Source organism: Bubalus bubalis, chromosome X (assembly GCF_019923935.1).
Source record: "Bubalus bubalis isolate 160015118507 breed Murrah chromosome X, NDDB_SH_1, whole genome shotgun sequence".
Lineage (NCBI taxonomy): Eukaryota > Metazoa > Chordata > Mammalia > Artiodactyla > Bovidae > Bubalus > Bubalus bubalis.
In genome coordinates this window covers 56687396-56700969 of record NC_059181.1, presented here as the reverse complement: position 1 = coordinate 56700969, position 13574 = coordinate 56687396, and the positions used below count along the sequence as shown (strand labels likewise).

At 46.1% G+C, this 13574-nt stretch overlaps 1 protein-coding gene across 2 annotated transcripts in view; it reads right to left on the bottom strand.

Moving 5' to 3' along the window:
- The window catches only part of SYN1 (synapsin I), a 54464-nt gene extending 40890 nt beyond the window's left edge, over positions 1–13574 (bottom strand). Inside the window, exon 1 of one of the 2 annotated variants that reach the window (XM_006058559.3) lies at positions 13009–13574. In XM_006058559.3, the coding sequence (XP_006058621.2) occupies positions 13009–13385 (377 nt within the window). In that variant the 5' untranslated portion in view covers positions 13386–13574. The remainder of the gene's footprint in view (positions 1–13008) is intronic. The other variant, XM_006058561.3, reaches the window with a different exon arrangement.

The following is a 13574-nucleotide window of genomic DNA, read 5'->3' as shown; positions in this document are numbered from 1 at the left end:
AAGTCAAACAACAAAGAAAACTCTACTGCCTTTCTGGAGCTGGGCCACCCAGCAGCCCGCAGGCAAAAAGGAGCCATCATTTGTGCTGGTGGAGCATAGATGAGGGCTTCCCTGGTGGCTCAGTGGTAAAGAATCCGCCTGCAATGCAGCAGCCTCAGGAGACATGGGTTCAATCCCTGGGTTGGAAAGATCCCCTGGAGGAGGGCATGGCAACCCACTCCAGTGTTCTTGCCTGGAGAATCCCATGGACAGAGGAGTCTGGTGGGCTACAGTCCATGGGGTTGCAAAGAGTTGGACATGACTGAAGCAACTTAGCATGCAAACATGCAGCATAGATGGCCTCTGACATGCTGTAGTAACACAAAGTGCCCTGTGGCATGTCTGGGCTGTGGTACAAGCAGGATGCCACTTGCACCATAAGATGTAGCAAACCCAATGACACTGGAGATGTCTTCAGGGAGAAGATGTGGCATGGAGTGGATTCTCCTGAGTGGGAGAATTATAGTGCAGGCCCACGGGGTTTTGAAGCAGCAGTAACTTAACTGATGGTGGACTGTAATGAGATACTAGTGGAAGGGAATGCACCAGCTGGTGAAATATTGCTGGTACTTGACAGGTGTGAGGGAAATGATAACCAGACTTGGGGGACTAAACACCATTGATTAGCTGAAGAAATATATGACATGCTCAGGGTGAATAATCACCAATTCAAAGCAAAATGTAGGGACTTCCCTGTGGTCCAGTGGCTAAGAGTCTGTGCTTCCAAGACAGGGGGCCCAGGTTCAAACCGTGCTCAGGAAACTAGATCCTACATGCTGCAACTAAAGATCCCATATGCTGCAACTAAAACCTGACACAGCCAAATAAATAATTTTTTTTAAAAAAAGCAAAATGTAAAAGACAAAGACCTCCTTGGGTGTATTTAGTTCAGTCCAGTCGCTCAGTCGTGTCCGACTCTTTTCAACCCCATGCACTGCAGCACACCAGGTTTCCCTGTCCATCATCTACTCCCAGAGTTTACTCAAACTCATGCTCATTGACTCCGTGATGCCATCCAACCATCTCATCCTCTGTTGTCCCCTTCTCCCGCCTTCAATCTTTCCCAGCATCAGGGTCTTTTCAAATGAGTCAGCTCTTAACATCAGGTGGCCAAAGGATGGGAGTATCAGCTTCAACAGCAGACCTTCCAATGAATATTCAGGCCTGATTTCCCTTAGGATGGACTGGTTGGATCTCCTTGCAGTCCAAGGGACTCTCAAGAGTCTTCTCCAACACCACAGTTCAAAAGCATCAATTCTTTGGCACTCAGCTTTCTCTATAGTTCAACTCTCACACCCATACATGACAACTGGAAAAACCATAGCCTTGACTAGATGGGCCTTTGTTGGTAAAGTAATGTCTCTGCTTTTTAATATGATGTCTAGGTTGGTCATAACTTTTCTTCCAAGGAGTAAGCATCTTTTAATTTCATGGCTGCAGTCACCATCTGCAGTGATTTTGGAGCCCAAAAAATAAAGTCTGCCACTGTTTCCCCATCTATTTGACATGAAGTGATGGGACCAGATGCCATGATCTTAGTTTTCTGAATGTTGAGCTTTAAGCCAACTTTTTCATTCTCCTCTTTCACTTTCATCAAGAGGCTCTTTAGTTCCTCTTCACTTTCTGCCATAAGGATGGTATCATCTGCATATCTGAGGTTATTGATATTTCTCCTGGCAATCTTGATTCCGGCTTGTGCTTCAGCCAACTCAGCATTTCTCGTGATGTACTATTCATATAAGTTAAATAAGCAGGGTGACAATATACAGCCTTGATGTACTCCTTTTCCTATTTGGAACCAGTCTGTTGTTCCATGTCCAGTTCTAACCATTGTTTCCTGACCTGCATACAGATTTCTCAAGAAGCAGATCGGGTGGTCTGGTATTCCCATCTCTTGAAGAATTCTCCACAGTTTATTGTGATCCATACAGTCAAAGGCTTTGGCATAGTCAATAAAGCAGAAATAGATATTTTTCTTGAACTCTCTTGCTTTTTCGATGAGCCAGCGGATGTTGGCAATTTGATCTCTGGTTCCTCTGCCTTTTCTAAAACCAGATTGAACATCTGGAAGTTCATGGTTCACGTATTGTTGAAGCCTGGCTTGGAGAATTTTGAGCATTACTTTACTAGCGTGTGAGATGAGTGCAATTGTGCGGTAGTTTGAGCATTCTTTGGTATTACCTTTCTTTGGGATTGGAATGAAAACTGACCTCTTCCAGGTCATGGTGGAGAGTTCTGACAAAATGTGGTCCACTGGAGAAGGGAATGGCAAACCACTTCAGTATTCTTGCCTTGAGAACCCCATGAACAGTATGAAAAGGCAAAGAGATAGGACACTGAAAGATGAACTCCCCAGGTTGGTAGGTGCTACTGGAGATCAGTGGAGAAATAACTCCAGAAACAATGAAGAGACAAAGCCAAAGCAAAAACAACACCCAGTTGTGGATGGGACTGGTGGTGGAAGCAAGGTCCGATGCTGTAAAGAGCAATACTGCATAGGAACCTGGAATGTTAGGTCCATGAATCAAAGCAAATTGGAAGTGGTCAAACAGGAGATGGCAAGAGTGAACGTCGACATTCTAGGAATCAGCGAACTAAAATGGACTGGAACGGGTGAATTTAACTCAGATGACCATTATATCTACTACTGTGGGCAGGAATCCCTTAGAAGAAATGGAGTAGCCATCATAGTCAACAAGAGTCTGAAATGCAGTACTTGGATGCAATCTCAAAAATGACAGAATGATCTCTGTTCATTTCCAAGGCAAACCATTCAATATCACAGTAATCCAAGTCTATGCCCTGGCCAGTAATGCTGAAGAAGCTGAAGTTGAATGGTTCTATGAAGACCTACAAGACCTTTTAGAACTAAAACCAATATAAGATGTCCTTTTCATTATATGGGACTGGAATGCAAAAGTAGGAAGTCAAGAAATACCTGGAGTAACAGGCAAATTTGGCCTTGGAATATGGAATGAAGCAAGGCAAAGGCTAACAGAGTTTTGCCAAGAGAATGCACTGGTCATAACAAACACCCTCTTCCAACAACACAAGAGAAGACTCTACACATGGACATCACCAGATGGTTGACACCGAAATCAGGTTGATTATATTCTTTGCAGCCAAAGATGGAGAAGCTCTATAACAGTCAGCAAAAACAAGACTGGGAGCTGACTATGGCTCAGATCATGAACTCTTTATTGCCAAATTCAGACTGAAATTGAAGAAAGTAGGGGAAACCACTAGACCATTCAGGTATGACCTAAATCAAATCCCTAACGATTATACAATGGAAGTGAGAAATAGATTTAAGGGACTAGATCTCATAGACAGAATGCCTAATGAATTATGGATGGAGGTTCGTGACATTGTACAGCAGACAGGGATCAGACCATCCCTAAGAAAAAGAAATGCAAAAAAAGCAAAATGGCTGTCTAAGGAGATCTTACAAATAGCTGTGAAAAGAAGAGAAGCAAAAAGCAAAGGAGAAAAGGAAAGATATACCCATTTGAATGCAGAGTTCCAAAGAATAGCAAAGAGAGATAAGAAAGCCTTCCTCAGTGATCAGTGCAAAGAAATAAAGGAAAACAACAGAATGGGAAAGACTAGAGAGCTCTTCAAGAAAACTAGAGATACCAAGGGAACATTTCATGCAAAGATGGGCTCAATAAAGGACAGAAATGGTATGGACCTAACAGAAGCAGAAGATATTAAGAAGAGGTGGCAAGAATACACAGAAGAACTGTACAAAAAAGATCTTCACGACCCAGATAATCACGATGGTGTGATCACTCACCTAGAGCCAGACATCCTGGAACATGAAGTCAAGTGGGCCTTCGGAAGCATCACTACAAACAAAGCTAGTGGAGGTAATGGAATTCCAGTTGAGCTATTTCAAATCCTAAAAGATGATGCTGTGAAAGTTCTGCACTCAATATGGCAGCAAATTTGGGTGTATTTAAGGAAACCTCAATCTTCTGTGACCAGAGGGCAGACAGAGGAGAAGATCAGACCTAGGACTTAACTGTAAGGGTAGCAGAACTTCAGAGAAGGTTGAATTCTCAGGCCCAGTACATCCCCTATTCCATGCTCAGGGGCCTAATAGGACATGAGTGGAGCCCTGAGATTGGGATGGGGATGTCTGGGAAGATGCATTTAACACCCTGACCTTACAGATTCACCTGAACCCACTGGGTCTGCAGAAGTAGCCCACTTCTCCTTGTTAGAATATAGACCTTCCCTTTGCTCGAAGATGATGCACAGGCCTTGAATGAAGCATGTGCCTTATAAAACAATTCTTCTTCCTCTCAGAATCAACGTCCCTTCCCCTCCTGGCAACTAGATCAATAACCAGGGTCAAATCCTAGCACAACCTGACTGGAGAGGTTCTCAGCTTGCAAAGGAAGGAAAGGAATGATAACGTGCAAGCTGAAGAATCTGGCTAACATGTATCAGCAGGAGCTGGGAAAGCATGCCTGAGACTGGATGCTGAGGACAATGGATCAAGGGAATGAAGCATGAACTTGGAGCACTGTCCCAGGACACAGAACTTAAAACCACGGTAAGGACTCTAGGAAATGTTGCTGATACAATTTTTGGATGACTTGTGGAAGCCTGGCAAGAACAGTGGCCCACACCAAGTGAAGTAGAAACACCAGACTTCAGTGGCAGATTGTGGAGGAAAGGATCAAAGGGCTCAGAGAAGCTGATGTGTTAGAGAAGATACACTACTCCAGTCTGGAAAACCAACTAGCTGACTATATTCTATGGGAGGGCCCAGAGCGTATACCCAAATTACAAATGAGGGATAGGTTGGTGAGAGTAGCACCAGACATGTTGAGAAGCACAGTAGAAGGAAGGTCATAAATGAAGTCCCAGCCCAGTTCCTGCTCACAGTGGGTACACTGGGTCCACAGGTCTACCTAGTGATCACTTCCCCAGCTCACAAACACCTAATTGGAATGGACATATCTGTAGTTTTCAGAACCCCTACATGAGTTCCTTGGCCTATGGGGGAAGAGCTATGGTAGCTGGGAAGTTCAAATGGATGCCTTGGAAACTATTCCTGCCTTCTCTGAGCAAAGCTATAAGTCAAAGACAATATTGTATCTATCCTAAGGGTGATGGTAGAAATTAGTGTCCCTCTGAAAGATCCAAAGCATGCAGGGGTGTTAGTCCCATCATGTATATGTGCTTAGTCGCTCAGTCATGTCTGATTCTTTGTCACCCCATGGACTGTAGCCTGCCACGCTCCTCTGTCCATGGGGATTCTCCAGGCAAGAATACTGGAGTGGGTTGCCATGCCCTCCTCTAGGGGATCTTCCCAACCCAGGGATCAAACCCAGGTCTCCTACATTGCAGGTGGATTCCTTACTATCAGAGCCACCAGGGAAGCCCAAGAATACTGGAGTGGGTAGCCTATCCCTTCTCCAAGGGAACTTCCTGACCCAGAAATTGAACAGGGGTATCCTGCATTGCAGGTAGATTCTCTACCAGTTGAGTCACCTGGGAAGCTCAGTCCCATCATATCTCTGCTGGATTAACCAATTTGGGCCCTGAGGAGGCTGGATAGATCCTTGAGAATGCAGACTACTGCAAGCTCAACCAAATGGTAGTACTGATTTAAGCTGCAGTACTAGTCATGCTGACATTGCTGGAGCAAATGAAAAGATCTCAGGTATGGCAGGTGGCCACTGATATAGTGAATGCTTTTTCTATTTTGATCAAAAGATCAGAGACGTTTCACATTCATCTGGGACTGACCACAATATACATTGATGGTCTTGCCATAGGGCTAAGTTATCTTTCTCACCCTATGTTATCATATAGTCGAAGGAGAAATGGACTATCTGGACATCCCAGGGACTATCACATTGGACTACTATAACAATTACATCATATTGATAGGCAAGATGAGCAAGAGTTGGTTAGCACACTGCATTGGTAAGACACATGCACTCCAGAGGGTGGGAGGTAAACCCTAAAAACACTCAGGGTCCTGCCATATTAGTACAGCTTTTAGGGATTTGTGTGTCCAAGGTATGCCAGAACAGCCCCTCCAAATCATAGGGCAAAGCATCGCATCACACACCTCCCACTATGATGAATAAAAACACAACAGATGGGAAGATTCCTCAGGTTCTGGAGGCAGCATATTCCACACCTGGGAATACTGCTCTGATCCATATTTCAGGTGACATCTAAGGCTGCTAGCCCTGAACAGGTCCAGGCTGTGGTACAAGCAGTCCTGCCACTCAGGGTATATGATCCAGCAGATCCTACGATACTGCATTGTGGGGGAAAATGCAGTGTGGAGCTTATGGGATGCCTGATTGGGAGGCCCCTGGGGTTCTGGACCAAGGCCATGCCATCTGCAGCAGAGAATTACACAGCTTTTGAGAAACAAATCCTGGTACAGTACTGGATCCTGGGTGAGACAGAATGCTTGACCACAGGGTACCAAGGAACCATGTATCCTGGTGCCTGTTATGAGCTGGGTCATGCCAGGCCCACCAAGTAATGAACAGGCCCAGCAGCCAGGATCAATCCCAGACAGGGCCAAGCAAGCTGTCTGAGCAAGTAACCTGGATGCCTGTATCATCCACACGGTTGTGTTACTGCCTCCCTCAGCTCACTAAGATAACTCCTTAGAACCAGCAGATGAAGGGAGAAAAATCTTAAGCTTGGTTCACAAATGGGTTGGCTTGCTATGTGGGTGGAATGGACAAAAATGAACAGGGGTGATCCTATAGCCCCATTCAGAGTGGCCTTGAAAAACAGTGGCAAAACTCCTAAGGGGCAGAGCTTTGGGCTGTGCACCTGGTCATCTGTTTTGTTGGGAGAGAGCAGAAACCCAAGATTCAAATTCATATTCACTGATGGGCAGTGGTAAATGGCTTGGCTGATTAGGCAGAGGCCTTGAAGGAACAATATTGGAAGATCAGGAAAAGGAGGTCTGGGACACCGAAATGTGGGTGGACAGATGGGATTGGAGATGAAACGGAGTGAAGATCTTTGTATTGTGTGTTAACACCCACCAGATAGCATCCACCCTGAAAGTGGCACGAAGCAACCAGGTAGCTAGAATGACTCAGCCAAATGATGTCAGCCAGTTTCTGGAATCAGCTGCCCCAGCGCTGGCAGATGGGCACACATATGAAGTGGCAAGGGTAACAGAGATGGAGGCTGAGTGTGGGGCCTATGGCATCATTGCTGAATGTCCAACCTGCCAGCATCAGAGACCAATATTGGGTCCCCAACACAGCACCATCCCTTAGGAAGGCAACCAGCCACTCTGCGGTGAGCTGACTACACTGGACCCCTTCTACTCTGGAAAGAGTAATGATTCATTTTGACTGGAATATTCTATATATGAGTTTGCTTTTCCTGACTACAGGACCTTAGCCAGCATCATTGTCCAAGGGCTTACATAATATTCGATCCACCAGTATGGCATCCCACACAGCAGTGAAACAAACTGAAGGACACACTCCACAACCATGAAATCAACTGACATTTTATACTGATGACATTCTATACCACACCATGCAGAAGCTGCTAGTCAGACAGAGTGATGGAACAAATTGGTATATCCACAGCTAAGATTTCAGCTTGGAGGTGATACTGTGCAAGAATGGGGTACCATCCTCCAAAACACAGTATATACCTTAAATCAATGAACATTGTTTGGGCTGTGTTCCTTACAGGTAGAATACACTGGTTTGGGAACTCAGAGGTGAAAGTAGGAGTGGCCTAGCTTACCATCAATCCCTGGATCCACTTTTGGAATGTGTGTTTCCTGTTCCCTCAGGGCTCTGCAAGGTTAAAGGTCCTGATTCTACAAGGGGGAACACTGCTACCAGGGGACACAGCAAAAACCCCATTACAGTCTAAGCTTTGACTGTTACCTGGACACTTCAGGTTTCACAAGCCAATGGATAAGAAGATGAGTCTGTCTCAGCAGGCGCATAGACCCTGATCATCAGGAGATAGTTGCTGTTGTTTAGTTGCTAAGTCGTGCCTGACTCTTTGCAACCCCATGGACTGTAGCCCGCCAGGTTCCTCTGTCCATGGGATTTCCCAGGCAAGAGTATTGGTGTGGGTTGCCATTTCCTTCTCCAGGGGATCTTCCCAACCCAGGGATCGAACCCAAGTCTCCTACATTAGCAGGTGGATTCTTTACCATTGAGCCACCAGAGAAGCCCAGGAGTTGATAGGGCTGCCATTAAACAATGGGGGCAGGGGAGAATATATCTGGCCCCCAGGCTATCTGCTTTGACATCTTGTTGGTATTTCTTGTTCAACACTGAAGGCAAATGGACAAGTACAGCAGTCATAGCCTGAGCAGATGGGGACCAGGAGCTCAGGGGTCCCTCAAGGATGAGGGAATGGGTCACTCACCAGGTAAGTCACTGTGACCAGGAGAGGTGCTAGCTGAGGGTAAGGGGAATCTAGATTGTGTAGTACAGGAAGGAAACAATGTATCATTTATTTATGCCACATTTATCAAACTACAGTGGAGGCCGTAGTTTGTCCCACTAACTGTGTTCTTTCAAGTGCACTCCAGAAAACAAGACCAATTAGAATCCTAGAAACTCTGTTCCCAGATGGAATGAACTTACTTCTGAAAAGCAAGTGAATCTGAGAAGTCCTGGGGGTTGCCTATGTGCTCTACTCAGATCTTCAAGCCCCTCCTTCTTGTCATAACTGTCCTACAGGTTCTGGGAATATCTGCTGCTGAAGGCTCACAGTGCTGTCCATCACTGGGAACTGCCCCCTATAGCAGGGACTCACCTTCTGCAAGATTATGCCTTCTCCCAGAGGGCAACCTGTAGTCACTGACTGACTAATGCAGGACTACAAAAGCCTGGCCATCCCATCTCAATTGGGACAACTCTGAAGGGTCATCCCATCTCCAGAGCTCCCCAGATGATCGGTTGGAGTAATTGTTGCACAGCACCACAGCTGTTCAACCTTTCCATCTGCCAAGTCCTGCTTCCCCCACTCCTCCTCTGCCACACGCGTTGTTCCCAAGAGCTCTCCCCGATCAATCTGCACACAAATCTCAGAGTCTCAGGGTCTGCATCCAGGGAAGTCTAAGAAAAGAAGCCACAATAAGCATGTTCTATATATATAATATATATTATATAAGACACATATACAGAAAATTTAATATAGGATGACTTACATAACATATTACATGTTATATATTATGTGTTGCAGTATCTAGAATGTATATAAATATGCATATAGTAGAATGAAAGTTTCAGCAAATAATTACCTTTAATATGTACAATGGGGTCATATTTCCTATTCTATTTTATTTCATTTCATGAAAAGAAACATTCATTTCATGAAAAGAAACATACACATATATATGTATGTGATACTATAAACCCATTGTATAACAAATATATTACAGAATACATATAATATATATGGTACACATTAATGATTATATTTCTTATTGGAGTAACAGTTTCACTAAATAATAATTCCACTTACTATGTGCAATGCACTCTCATTTTTTATTTTCATGTATCAATATTATCATTTATCATCATAAGCCAAAAGGTGACCTACAGCTGGAAAAACACTGGACTAAATGATCTGTAAAAAGAGGTGATGAGTCTCAACTCTGAGTTTGCAGCTTTAAAGCACACAGGACTCAAGACCTAGGAAGGAATGAGAGTGGTGCAGTTTGGTGGGGAAAGCACCAGACTGTACTTAGGTGTACAACCCCATTACAGAGTTTGCACAATTCCTTTTATTCCAGGCTGAAATCCCTAAGCTTGTGTGGTTCTGTAAGTCTGCAAGTTGGTGATGCAGAGTCTCTGTTCCTTGCACTAAACCTGGTGTGTACACAGGCTCTCTCCCTTTACCCATCCCACCCAATCTATATCAGACACTAAATAAATAGTTGCTAGGTTGACTGGAAGAAAAGACTGAAGCAACTGCTGGGATAAAGGAAGGTTTTAGGGATACAGAAGTGGAAGGGAAGAATGGTTGACAGAATTCAGCAGGTGCTCAGTAAGTGCTTGCTAGACAAATTAGAAGAAAAAGTGGAAAATACAGGAGTTGTGACTATGGAAAGGGGAAGGGTCTTGTCAGTGGTCTGTAGATAATTAATAATTGCTTAATGGAATGAAGGAAAAGGCAGCAGCAACCTGCCTGGAGGGTCGGAGTGAAGAAGGTAAGTCGAAAGGAGGGTGGTTACTAAAATATTCCAGTGGATCTTTCCAAACCAGGGATCAGAACCGCATCTCTTGCATCTCCTGCATTGGCATGCAGATTCTTTACCACTAGCGCCACCTGGGAAGCCCCCAATGTACAGCAAGGGCTTCAATAAGGTTTGTTGACTTCAATAGAGCAAATTTAGCCAGGACGATGGCATATGTGCGAGTGGGTGTTGGTGAAGGAATTAAAACACGTGTTCAATAAATGCTTTATGGATTGAAGGAGAAAAGAGTGGAGGAGTCTGCTGCAGGGATGGGAATGTTGTTGTTTGAACAGAACACAGTAAGAGAGTGATAAATCCTTTTTGGATTAATTGGGGGGAAAGGGCAGTGGGGAAGATGGCTACTATATGGGAGAGGGTTCCTAGTCAGAATGCAGTAGGTACACATCGTGAGTTTTTGAGATTGTGTCATGTGAAAGGCAGGATGGAGATTGTTGAAGGAGGAATTAGGGCTACAGGAGGGGAAGAAGAGGCACTGACTATGGGTTCTCAGTAGTACAGAATAAGTGCTCATTAAAAGATTGTTGGGGCTGAGTGGAGGAGAAGGTATGAAGAATCCAACTGGTGGTTGGGATTAGAAGGAAAAGAAACTGAAGGAGGCTTCTTCCTAGTGTATTGTAGTACATAATAAATGCCTCCCATAGTTGAACACATCAAAGTATGCAACAACTATCGTAGAATGAATAAATGGCTCTGAATAGAGAGAAAGCCTGCTGGGTAAGGGCTCCTGGCAGAGGAGAGGTAATTAACCAGTAAAGAGCTGGTACTCAATATATTTAGGCTGAAGGGGACCCCTGGAGAGAGAGCTCTTGAGACAAGGGCAGGAACTTCCAAGCTTGGAAAGGGGAAGTTGAGAATGGCTCTTATGTAGTAAGTGCTCAGTTAAGTGTTTATTAGCTTAAATAGAAAAAAAGCACTTTGGGGTCTTAAGATTGGGAGAGGGAATCCTAGGGAGACTGAAGAGAGTGAGAAAAGGCTAACTCTTCTAAATTTGGTTCTAGATTTATCGAAGGAAAGGACTCTGTGGAGATGTTGTATGACTGGCACAGGTTATCCTAAGAGTAAAGAAGGGGAATCTACTTCCTACACACAACAGGTACTGCAAATGTGCTCATGCACCCACTGGAAGAAAAGCACTTTGGGGAGGAGGTGTGAATATAGAGCACACAGGAAGCACTACACAAATGCTCACAGGAGCCACTGGAGGAAAATGCCTTTGGGGGAAGGTAATCTAGAATCAAGCACCTGGCAGACAATGACCAAAGGTTCACTGCATCCGTTAAAAGAAAAGGTCTTTGGGGAAGATGAGGGGGAGGCTATGGAAGAGCATATCATCACTGGATCCACTGGAGGAAAAGTCTTTGGGGGAAGGGAAATGGGGATACAGTAACTTGATTTATGTAAGCTTGATTCGCCATCCTTGGGAAGAAAGGCTTTTATGGAGAAGGCACAGAATCGGCACACAGTGGGTACTCCACAAATGCTCCAGGAGTGATTTTTTAAAGAGGTATATGGAAAGACAGATTGAAATGCTCTACACAGTAAGTGAAGATATATGATCACTGTATTAACTGGAGGCAAAGGTCTTTATGGAGAAGGTCTGAGGTTGAGTCATGCAGATGGTGCTCAATATATACAGACTGAAGCCACTGGAGGAAAAGGCATTGGGGCAAGGGTCTGGGGTGACATAAACAGTGGGCACTCAATAAATGCTTGCTGAATACACTGAAGGAAAGAGCCTTTAGAGAAGGCTCACACATTTAGATCAGGCAGTTAATAAAGGCTTGGTGGGTCCACCAAAGGAAAGATCGTTGAAGAAGTAGTTTGAGAATAGATGGTAGGGGAGGCACTCAAATGAATGCCTTCTAGATCCGTCTGTTGTAGGAAAAGGATTTAGAGCCGAGAGTGTGAAGATAAGCCTCACACAGTAGGTTTAAAAATGCTCATAGAACTCATTTAAGGAAAATATGTTTGAGGAAAGGGCTTGGGGATGGGGCATACACCAGGCCCTTAATAAATGCTTCTTAGATCCTTTGGAGAAATAAGCCCTTAGGGGGGCTGAATTGGGGCACACAGAAGGAATTAAATAAAAACTCACAGGATCCATTAAAGGCAATGTTTTGGCAAGAAGCTGGGGTGGGATACACAGCAGGCACTTAATCAATGTTCAGTGAATAGTTTAAAAGGTTTTTGAGGTGAGGGCTGGGGTGGGGCACATAGTGCACTCTGGATACATGCTCACGAGATCAGAGAAGGCCTTAGGGCAAGGACTGAGGAGGACAAAACAGATATCAAGCTCCCAACAAATGTTCACAGAATTCATGTAAGCCAAACGCCTTGAGGAAGGGCTCCCCACTGAGGCACACTGCCGGTACTTGATAAATGCTCACAAGATCCATTAGAGGACAAGACCTTTGGGGCACGGGTTGTGGGGTGCAGGGCACATCAGACTCTTGAATGCTCACAGGATATACTGAAGTCAGGTTTGTGGGATGGAGGCACACAGCAGGCGCCTGATAACTGCTCCCTGTATGGATCAAGAAGCCCTGGGTGAGGGCAGCGGGGAGGCAAGGGCGGGGCACACTGAAAGCGCTTCGTATAATAATTTAAAGGAAGAGGGTTTGGGCGAGGGGGGGCAGACAGAGGGCAAACAAGCGGCGCTCAATACTTGCTCATCATGGGATGATCTGGGGACCCAGAACCGCGGGGGGACGTCCGCAGCAGTGGCTTACCAGTCGGTGTGGGGTTCGTCGATTACCAGCAGCACCCTGGCGGCGGCGCCCCCACGGCCTGCGCCCCCAGAGCCGCCGCCCACCTGCTCGCTGAAGGTGGCGGCCGCGGCCGCCGTGGTCTGCTTGACCGCATTGGACAGCGACGAGAAGAAGCCACCGCCCCCCGAGGACCCGGGGCTAGGGGCAGCCGGAGAGGCCACGGGGGCGACCGAAGAGGCCCTCTCGACAGTGGCGGTCGCAGGACCGGTCGTGGCCCCAGGACTAGGGGCAGCGGGCGGCGGTGGGGGCGGCTGCGGGCGCTGCAGGTCTGTCATGTACCCATTTGGCAGATTGGCCATGAAGTTGCTGTCCGACAGGCGGCGCCGTAGGTAGTTCATGGCTGCGGCGCGGGGCAGGGGGTCTTAGGAGCAGTCTGGTCAGGAGCCGCGGGGGCGGACCGCGAGGGGCCCAGGAGCACCGCTGCGCTCTCAGGCACGACACGTCTCTTCCGCTGCCCGCTGCAGACTGAGGCAGCGCTGAGTCGCCGCCGCCGCCGCAGCGCGGTTGGTCGCGCCCGTGACCCCCTA